The sequence below is a fragment of the Adelges cooleyi genome, unplaced genomic scaffold, assembly GCF_023614345.1.
Source record: "Adelges cooleyi isolate 19-005CV unplaced genomic scaffold, UGA_ACOO_1.1 ACOO_flye_CR_arks_rails_tigmint_CR_PRNA_2, whole genome shotgun sequence".
NCBI lineage: Eukaryota > Metazoa > Arthropoda > Insecta > Hemiptera > Adelgidae > Adelges > Adelges cooleyi.
Window position 1 is genome coordinate 12,090,521 of NW_026095860.1, and position 11,162 is coordinate 12,101,682.

At 35.1% G+C, this 11,162-nt stretch overlaps 1 protein-coding gene across 1 annotated transcript; it reads left to right on the plus strand.

Annotated features, from left to right (window-relative positions):
- Positions 1-6,535: 6,535 nt before the first annotated feature.
- Positions 6,536-8,888, plus strand: LOC126833610 (uncharacterized). The gene is made up of 2 exons (XM_050565040.1): positions 6,536-6,940; positions 7,170-8,888. The coding sequence occupies exon 2, from the start codon at positions 7,195-7,197 to the stop codon at positions 8,842-8,844; it is 1,650 nt and encodes a 549-aa protein (XP_050420997.1). The 5' UTR covers positions 6,536-6,940; positions 7,170-7,194; the 3' UTR covers positions 8,845-8,888.
- Positions 8,889-11,162: the final 2,274 nt, after the last annotated feature.

An 11,162-nucleotide genomic window follows, 5' to 3' on the forward strand; every position in this document is an offset into this window, starting at 1 on the left:
TTTGAAACGTATAGAAAAAGCAAAAATAGACTAAGAAAAAAATTTGATTTCACTCAAAACCTACACGATTTTTGTTAAAACCAACTAGTTGCTAAATATTCGTTCTGATATGCTAAATCAAAAAATAATAATCCTATTTCACGCTGATCATGACAATATTGTCTTGTGTACTAATGCCGCAATGCTCTTTACATTATTTTAATATCTATTACTCTGGTTATTAGGTAAAAAACATGTTTGCAAGTTCGGTAATTAAAATTGTTTGCGTTTTAATATTATTTTCAAAAATATTGTTTTATTCTTTCATTGCACTGTATTCTACCAACACAAACTAATGTTTCTGTTAATTAAAATATATGCTGTAAAATTAATAAGTATTTAAAACAAACATTATATATTTTTTTTGTTCCATTATTATAGTAATTAAAAAACAAATAACATAAGTAATCATTTTTTAACGAGTTCCTTTTTTAGCCTTTACATGACCTGATTCAAAAATGTGCAATTTATTCATACCAATTGTGATTTCAAAATCGTTTTAGCCGTTTTACATTGCGGTGTTGATACACACAACCGATATTATAATATACCGTTGTGCAAACGAACAGCAAACATAACAAATTGAAATATTTTGCTTTGAATTGTAAAAAAAAGAAATAGAAATATGTTAAATGTGTTACCATTAAAAATTATTTATGTATTTTCAAAAAAATATTCGCTCATTTTCGTGTAGCGTACAAACGCAAAAATTCAGTTGTACAAGTTACAACTGTACTCTGTACAGACAAATAAATAAAAACTATATGTTTAAAGTATTGACAATTTGTTTAATTTTAACATATGGTATTTAGGCATAGGCGCTTTAATGTGTTCTTACGACTCTTAATACTATTGTACGTTGATACTTATATATAATACAATCATATTTTATCCATGTAACAATTTTTATTTGACAAAAAAAATTTTGTATACAATTATCTTTATCCTAATAATTTGTTTTAATACTGAGAGATTTTGAACTCTATGTCCGAATGAACCTCACAGATCCCACAAAACGTTTAATAATATACTCAAGATACTGACTGTATACCCAAATAGAATTGGTTGTCATCTAAATAGGCAATTTTCAAACAATTTCATTCCTGACCTTGAGGAAATTGCAAACGATTTCCGTGATAATAAAAAATTAATACATTTCAAATGTAAAAAATGAAAAATTACAACACATATTATTATTACAAATACATTTACAATTAGTAAATAGCTACTTAAACAAAAACAAAAAACCAGTAAAGTGGGGTCGGGGCATAGTGGTGACGGGGAGGTCACAGGTTTACAGGAGTTTTTAAATCTGAAAGTGATAAAATCACTTTCGAAAAACGCTTTGATGCAAATCGGTAGTTAGTATTTTCAAGCCAGTAAGTCCAAACCAAGCACAGTATAAACCAGCAAAGTTAGAAAGTATTAAATTGAGATTCTGTAATTACAAATAAGCATGAAAGCGTTTATTTGAAAGTGATTTTATACAAGAGGACTAGTACAGTAGAGTATGAGATAATGGAATCAAAGCAACGAGGGGACGGAGAGGTCACAGATCTAGATGAATTATTATAAATAAAAGTGATGAAATCAATAAAATCACTTTCAAATAACGCTTTGATGCTTATTTGTAAATACAGAACCTTAACTTAATACTTTCTAACTTTGCTGGTTTATACTGTGCTTGGTTTGAACTGTACTGGCTTGAAAATACTAACTACTGATTTGCATCGAAGCTTTTTTTTGAAAGTGATCTCATTTTTTCACAATTTTTTTTGTTTTTACCCCTCTCCCAACTTAGTTTTTTTTATAGCAACTTTTGAAATTTAATTGGTAACGTATATATTTTATTAACTTTTTAAGTTGAGAATAATATACTAAGAATTTTGGCTGGTCGATAACCAGTTTCGGATAACTATTTTTGAAGTTGTTGAAGTTTCAAAATTAGGACAGGAGGAAAGGTGGAGTGTAGTATTATTTTTATCTGCGCGCATTTCCCAACCGCATTTCCCCTCCCATCTAACTTTAAAACCCTTATAACTTTAAAATAAGTTATACAAAACTGGTTATCGACCTGTCAACATTTTTAGTACATTATTTTCAATTAAAAAAATTAATCAAATATATACGTTACCATTTAAGTATCAAAAGTTGCTATCAAAAAAACTAAGTTGGGAGAGGCGTATAAACAAAAAAAATTGTGAAAAATTGAGATCACATTGTACAAAAACAATATGAAAAAACAAACTTTAATTTCTTTATAAACCCTATGAGATATTGAATGGCTCATAATAAAAAAAATCACCCTGTATATCTTAATTTGAACATAGTAACAAAGTAATGAAATATTTTATACAAAATTAGAGTTACAAGTTGATAAACTAAAAATTTAAAATTAGCACGAAGCAGATTATCTAATAATAGATAATTTAAACAATCAAGCGTGAATCTATCGAAAAAAAAAAGAATTTGTGATTTATAGAGTTGCTACTTGAAGGAATTGGTCAAGTATTAAAAAAGTTACAGTGTATATAAATTAAAAAAACCACACATCAGAGTAAAACCAATACCTTCTCGCTTTGCATCGAAGCTAAAACATTTTTCTGGATTTTTGTGTAAAAGACATCAAAAAAGGTATGTGTGTATATGTAGAAACTTTAAATGAGATAAAAACCATCTAACAAAAGGGCGAATACGAATTGCCTCTATTTTTTTTGTTGCCTCCCATGCCAGATAGTTAATATTTTTTTTTATCTTAGTTGCCTCCTAGGGAAATCCGGATTTCCATGTCAAGTGTACAATCGACTAGTGGTCGGAGTGGGGGTAACTCACTGACCTAGGTTCGATGGCATACGATAACATGTCTATGATGGTCGGAGGGGAGAGGTATGTCACTAACCTATGTCAAAAGTGCATGCTATAACATGGTCGGCGGGGTTGGAGGGGAAGGGAGAGTCACTGACCTGCGTCAAAAGTGCAGGCCCATTCTGTCTAGAATGGAATGTGCTGATGTCATCAAATGCATCAAATTTTGATGACGTACGCCCAATCCATTGTAGACAGAACCGGCATTTTACTCTCTTCTCATATCATCACATATTTTTAACATTAATTACATAAAGGCAATTTCTGAAAACCCTTCTTGTAACACTGTCGACTGTAACCATGTTTTAATTCATGAGTTACACAAGTCTCATGACAGGAAATGATCTTTCAGTCGTTGCACAACTTATTGTCCAAGTAAATGCAACACCAAGCAGCTTACATTTGAATACAGTTGAATTTCAATTAGTGTCTTTAATCACTACATTTTGTTTGTTTATCGTTTTCTTTTTAATATTAAAAATATTAAACATTTTTTGACAAACATGTACAAACAAAAAAAATTAAAATAACCATATACTTGTAAACGCAACCACATGGGAAAAGTTACGTTTAACAACGTTCTAAATTATAACTATTTAATTTTTCAAATGACAACATTTTATAATTTAACTAATATATAAGTCAACAAGGAATATTTTAGGGAGGACTAAATTTTGGTCAGGAGACTAAGTCCCCCTTACTAGTCACGCCAGTATATGACCTAAATTTTACCATGGAGTTAAATGTTTCTGCATGTGTGGACTTCTATAGTAACATATGGATATTACTCTGGCAATAACCTCTCCATCCAAGTTCAATATACAGTTGAAATTAACAACGATAACATAACTAGTGAATTATCGATGTAAAATACAGGTGTTATTGTTGTTCTAAATTAATTTATCGACCTTATAGTCAAAAATGTGAAGTAAAGTAAAGTACATAGGTAATACAGTAATTTATTACATCCCTTTAAAATATTTTTTGGTTAATACATAATATTTAAAATTTATTTTAATTAATTCGTTTTAAGGTCCCTGGATACCGTCCATTTTTAAGGAGTTTTGTATAGGCAATATTTAAGAAAAAAGTGATTTTAATTAATTTCGACCATGTCAATTAATTTACTGGTTAATTTGTATAAGCTTCATGGTAATATTTTTAATTTAAATCATTTTGTCTATGAGTAAAAGCCACTTTAGTTAATATAGTAGTACATTTTTTGTCTATCGCACAGGCTGAACCAGCGACCCGATAAGTAATCTAAAAACAGAGTTGAATTTGTCATGAAGTTTACTTGAGATCGGTCAGCGTACTTTTTTGATATCTTATTCCTACTACGCATAAAACACGTTTGAACATTTGATAACATTTCAAATTTTAAAATAAAATTTGGAAAAGGTTAAAATAAAAAATTGGAAAAAATACTCTGACCGATCTCAAGTTAACTTCATGACGAATTCATATCTGTTTTTAGATTGCTTATCGAATCACTGGTTCGGCCTGTGCGATGGACAAAAAATGATGTGTTTTGGCTGAAAAAAACGGTCGGTATCCAGGGGCCTTAACTTAAAATCGGCTGACATATTATTGTATATTAAACTTATTAACGATCCGCGACAACCCTAACGCGATGTGATCATTGAATTTTAGTTTTAACGTGGTCATTTTTCCGGTTAGTGTTTGTACTCTGCTGGTTGTTGTGCTATCTATTGTTTGCCTTTTGTTTGGTCTTTGAAAAATTGCTCAACATTGATGTCGTCGTACGGAATGAAAATGACAGAGTTTAAAATCGTATGTATCAATTCGTAATTGGCAGAGGCGCCCAATTTTTCTAAATGATTGACGAAAATTTTAGCCCGGATGAAATTGTATTCGAGAGCCGACTTCGGGGTTACTTTTTTTTTCTTATACTCGGTAGATACGCCTATGGACTCGGCGAACTTCATCAGTTGGACGACTTTCGAACTGAACGCCTGTTCGTCGCCGACCACGTGTTCGCTGGTCGCGTCCAAACCTTGCAAGTTTAGCGAAAGGCCGACCAGTAGATTTTTGATCTTAGATTTTCCTTTTTCGGCAATGCAGTTCCACGAGTCGGCAACCAGACATTCGATTACGTCGTGCAGCACACTGTCGCCTAGGTTCACCACTCGGACGAACTCGTTGATGATCTTCACAATGGGTTTGTTGCTTTTGTCGACGTTGCTTTTAATGAAAAAATTTTCCAATCGATTGTGTTTTTTTTCGAATTTTTCCCCCATCAACTCCACGTGCGTCCACACCATCCGCAACAGGATCACCGTCAGCATGTCCTTGACCAGCGCGTGGTATTTCCTCAGGTCTTTCATGCCGTCGTACATTACCATCGGCGTGCCGACCACGTCGCGGTACGCGTCCCTGACCGTCCGCTTGGTATCTCCCCAATTGATGTACGGGTCGTACAGGTTCATCAGATTGTCCAAGTTGTCTTTGCCCATCACCAGGTTGGTCAAGAACAGACGGTCTAGCTTGTACGAACCGCTGTTTTCGGTAAACGCGGCCAACGTCAGGTTTTTGTCCATGACCTGCGCCAACTGTTGCCGGTAGTCGTGCAGCAACTCCATCGTCTCGCGGTAGTTGTCGACGGTGAACCGCACGGTTTTGAACCGGTCGAAAAGCTCAGAACCCGAACCGGTAACTTGAAACCGGTTCGGCACGCATTCGGCGGTGTTCGCCTCCAGTTGTTTGGCCACGTTCTCGTGTATGTCGGACAGGTTGAACAGAATTTGTTTGTCACCCCGGCCGTCGTTTTGCCGGTAGTAATCGCAAAACGACCGGATTTTCGCCGTGTACATGTAGAACATCCACAAGTCGTACTCGCCGGCCAATTGCAGGTTGCCGTACGCGGTGATCATGGCCAAAGCGTCCGGCTCCAACGACTCGATCGTGTCGATCGTCATGCCGACCCTGTCGTGGGCGTGAAGTTTCAACAGGTACCTTGTGATTTCCATAAAAGACAGACCGACCAATTTGAAAAAGCACCTCAGCGACTCTGTATCCTCGGCTATGTACTGCTCGAGCAGATCTTTGGACAAGTCGTCCGTCTTCACGCCGAATTGGATCGGTCGTTTCGCGTATCCCGTCTCGATTGCCAATAGTTTCTCATATAACTTGACCCGATTGATTTTGTCCGCGTTTTGTGACTTCACGTCGGCCACTCTAGCCAGTAATGCCGAACAGACGGCAACTCTGAGCAATAGCTGTTGGCAATTGATCATTTCGATAGGTGCAACAAGTCTAGATTGAACCGAACAATTATTTTACTTCAATACAACAGTAACGTATGGAACGCGAAAATACGACGTTACGGTTTATATTTGTTGTTTTTTTTTTTTTACTGAACAGTAAATTTTAAGAAAAAAATACTAAGTAAACAACAAAATCGCACGGAGCCATAACAATATTATTGTACTGTTTATTTGTGAACCGTTGTGTTGCATCGTTGCAGAACTTTGGCGTATAAAAGCTGTATAAGCCAGTGTTTCAAAAGACACATAATTAGCCTTTATTGAAAAATATTGCGGCTCGACAATTGCAACAGGTGTTAGAGTTGAAATCCAACTTTAATTCAATTTATTGTGATTTTGTTTTAAAACCGATTTTTTGAAATTTATTTCGACCTAATCTGCGGGTACTTTTTTAATTCCTTCAGATGACCGTGCGTTGGTACACCGCCTGTCTTATTTTATTCCGCCATGCGCCTGCCCTGACCCTATTTTAGTTTATTTACTTTGAATATTTTACTGCAATAGGCATTTGAAAACAATGTGTTTGAGTTGTGCTATATTTTCAGTGAAACGACGTTCTAAAGCTCATAAATAGTATTTTACTGTACCACAATATTACAATATAATCGTATCAATACAAAACGTTGAAATTTAAGAATGATAGTTGTAACTATTTAAGTTACAAGTGTGCATCTAAAACAATGCAAATATCTTCCACCAAAAGTCAGCAAAAATATGTTCGTGACTGCGTAGTTTACTCGAACAACACGGTAAGCAAATGGATTTTTTTTTACCATACTTACCTGCGTGGAAATTTTATTTAAAAAATACATTTATCGATCAGTATAGGATCAGTAAAAGGTGTTTTATTATTTTTCTAATGCGTTATCTTATATACAAAGTAAACCGCGATTGTACAACGAGTGTATTTAAACTTTATTTATACTTTAAGTATATTTTAACTTAAACATAACTTTAATCACAAAATAAATATTTCAGTGAGTTTGTTGGGCCAAAAAAAAAAATGGTAGTTTTAGCGGTTTTCATTTATTTTTCGATGGGTTTAAGCCTAGTCTCGACCGCGAGTAGCTTACGACACTCATCGCCCGATCGTCATAAACAATTACAACGCGAAAGAATGGTGTCGTCTTGTCTGAATTTGCAGCAGCTGGCCACCGGCTACGAGAAGGGTTGGACGCAGGCCGAAACGAAGCTGATGTTGGACAACGTACCCGATTCCGTCCTGATTTCCGTGTTGCAAAGCCGGTACGAACGCGTCAAGTGCGGGTACGTGTTCAACACCGCGTGTCACGCGTACATGATCGACGTGCTGATGGCCGTCGAAGCCGCCGACTTGCCGGCGTCGGTGGGTCCGCGCTACGAAGAGTCCGTTCGGCTGATGATAGTCACGCTGTACAACGGGGGCGTCCGGCGTATGGACGGTCTGTGGATGATGTACTTGCACTTGCACCGGATGAACGGATCGACCGCCCGATTCGCCAAGGCCAACGCGTTCGTGTTGCAAAAGTTGGAACAACTGGCCAAACGGTCCAAGTGCGATGCGCTCAACGAGTTCAACGCGTTTAACCGCAACTCGGCGTGTCGCCGGAAGTTGAACGACGCCGCCGGACGACCGGAAGCGATCGCCCGGCTAATTGAGGAAAACGCGGACACTGTCTCCCAGATAATAGCCGTCAACCAAACCATCGGTCTGGACACCACCGACGCCGACTACTTCCGGGCGGACGCGTTGTATTTCAACCACGTGTTGGCCGACGAAGAAGTTCTGGACGAGCTTTTGGGGGCTTACGACGTGCAAGTGAACCGCACGGACATCAAGGCCGCACTGGCGAGTCGCTACGAGAAAGCGCGTCAGTTGGACTTGTCCGTCGAAGGGACGGCGCCGCTAGAAGCGTACCAACTGGCCGTGGTCGATACGCTGAAAATGATCTTGCTCCGGATGGTGTGGAAATACGTTATGCTGTTAAACGTCAAGACAAGCCAGTTGGACTTTATTGGCGGTCGGGTTTTTTCCAAGCCGAAAGACTACAATAATGTCGTTATACTACAAACGCTCGACTGGTTTGCGAATTATTTCGGCTTACAGCACGACAGACAATTCCTGAACGTGTACAAACGTCTGTCTAGACAGGACACGGACAGTGCCGTCAAAGCGTTACTCGAAGAACTAACGCGCATCTCGTCAACGCTTGCGTGCACGGTAACGGAAAAGCCCCAATTGGGCAGTACCGTTTTCGACAGTAACCAAATGCCAGTCACGAGCTACCCGTTAATCGGCGCTAAACTGTACCAGTCGGTCATTGACACGGACGAAGACATCTCCAAGTGTGAAAACCCGTTTTCCAAGACATTTCGAAACATCCTGGACGTTTGCCTTAAACATAAAATCACTATTCATAAAATATTAAACCACATTAAGCCTTTATCCGAAATCGACGAAAAAGATTTGATTTCGATCAGTCTTTACGTTTTTCAGCATCACGTGCGAGGCATGTTCAAAGATATTCATTTTGAAATGATTAGATCGTTTCAAATATTCTCCGAAGTCGATTATCAAAGCGATGAAAATATATCTCAGTTGGAACCAGAAATAAAACAGTCAGAAGAAGAAATTTTCAAGGAAATGTTTGATAGAGCCTTATGGAACGAGTAACTTTTCCTAATTAAGTATTGTGTTCGACCAATTAATTTTTCAAGTCTTCATACAACTAATCTTTACAAAAATTGTTTCAATAATGTTAAAAATTCAGTCAACGTGCTGCTATTTATAAATAAAATTGTTATTGAAGTCAATAAGATTAAACTTTAAAACATTATTTTCTATATCTGTTAAATAAATAAATATAAACACAACATGGATTTTTTTACCAAAATGGTTATAACTCAACAAATATAAACATTGTTTATGCATTACACATTTTATCATAAAAACCAATACAAATTAACTTGAAAATAAGTTGACATGATAGAATTTTATTAGAGGTATAAAAGCTGTCTATTTTTTTGACGTTTTTGACCAAAAAGCTTGACAAAATTTCTGACTTCTTAGGATGGTCCGATTTTATTTCAATAATAATATATGAGTACTTTGGCTACTTTACTGAGCTATGACGGAAACTGATTTTTGATTTATTTTATGTAAAAAAATTGTTTTTTAATATTGAAAAATTGGCAAATTTAATTTATTTGATTACAAGGAACTGATTTTTTTTAAAGAAAATTTTGTTTCTTGCATATCCTAGTAGAGTAGTCAAATATTTCAAATCTCTTTAGAAAATTAATATCTGATTATTCTAAGTAAGCGTAATTTTATCAGGATTTTAGGCCTAAAATAAACTAAAATGGCTTAGAAAAAATTATACAATTTAATAATTAACCGGAAAATTAATCGACATGGTAAAAAAAATTTTAAAAACCAATTTTTTTAAAAAATATTGCCTATATTAAACTCCTTAAAAACAACCAGCTTCCAATCTCGTCAAGTAGGATTGCCTAACTCTTTTTTTGTTTGTACTGTATAATAAGTATTGTCATGATAAATTATAATATGTAATGAAAACTTCTAAATGCAAAAAGAGTAGTATGAATGTGATTGGTTGTTTAAAATACAAATGATTAAAATCATAGCAAATCGATTTCTACAAATTTAAATACTATATTTTAACTTGCATTTTGCAACAAATATTTTTTTGGTTTTCAGTAGTAACAGTTAGTTTACTCATTTGGTTTGGACATTTTTATAAGAAAACATTGTGTTATTGTGTATAACATCTTTCATCGAAAACAATACGCCTTCAAGAAGTAGTTCAACGGCGTTACATATTGGCAATAGTACTACACCAACGCAAAATATTTACACAGCGGTAGGAAAACTAATGCCACCATACGTGCGTGAATCCTATAATATTTGATTAGATACTATATACCATTAAACAGTCGTCGTATTGGCCTGAATGAAACTATGTATTTATTTGTTTAAACGACTAGTAGATACAATATTGAATGTATGTATAAACTAGAGCGGAAAAAAAAAGAAAGAACATTTAATTAACACAGCGATGAAATAATTTTTTTCCTATACTTTTAGATACACAACTTCAATACTTAGAAAATCTTTGCCTTCAACCTTTAAACGTAAAACAAGTTTTTTTTTTAAGGGAACATATGTTTTTAATTTTTATCAATCTGCTAGTTTTAGAATCAACCCCCTTTCCCTCATTCCGGACTACATTTTGGCGGCATCTTAGTTTTCGGGTAGAAGGTAAAAAGAAATTTTGTTTACAGTATATGTGTGTGTGTTTCAAACATTTCGTATACAAAAGTGCTTATACAGCGCATAAGGAAATGATATAATGATGTTAGTTTAGAGTGCTCCATATGTCAATAAGTCACTATGTGTAATGTGACAATAAGTATTATGTATTTTAATTATTTACCTAAAACGATGAGTTATGGTTTTGTTTTTCTGAACATTAAACAAATACAACATAAGCGTGGCCCAGTTACGCAGTTATGGTTACTTACTCGAAAATTATAGAAGCAAATAAAACCCGTATTAATTTATACCATAATTTGATTTTTTTTTTTTAATTTTTACACTTGCTTAAATTAATAATTAAAAGACGATTTGCAGTATTAACGTTATAATAATAGTGTTTTTACAACCGGGTTTTATTATGTATTTGTGCAATGTCTTTAAACTTCTATGGGTTTTACTTGGGTGGTTTTTTGGAAGTTTACCAGTGGCAGCTACGGGAAATGAAGAACTAATAAGTAAGTATTTTGAAGTTTATGAAATTGAAAATGGTTATGGTAAGGAAAATTTAAAAAGGAGTAATTATAACGCCGCATCGAATACAAGTCTAATACAACGGATCGAGGAAGAAAAGAAAAACGTTAGATGTGGATTCACATTAATAGCCTTGTCGTATATGATGCTATCTAAAAATCTACTGACTTGGAACGACGACG

Coding starts and splice junctions, on each gene's coding strand:
- LOC126833610 (XM_050565040.1), top strand. CDS start 7,195: ATGGTAGTTTTAGCGGTTTTCATTTATTTTTCGATGGGTTTAAGCCTA.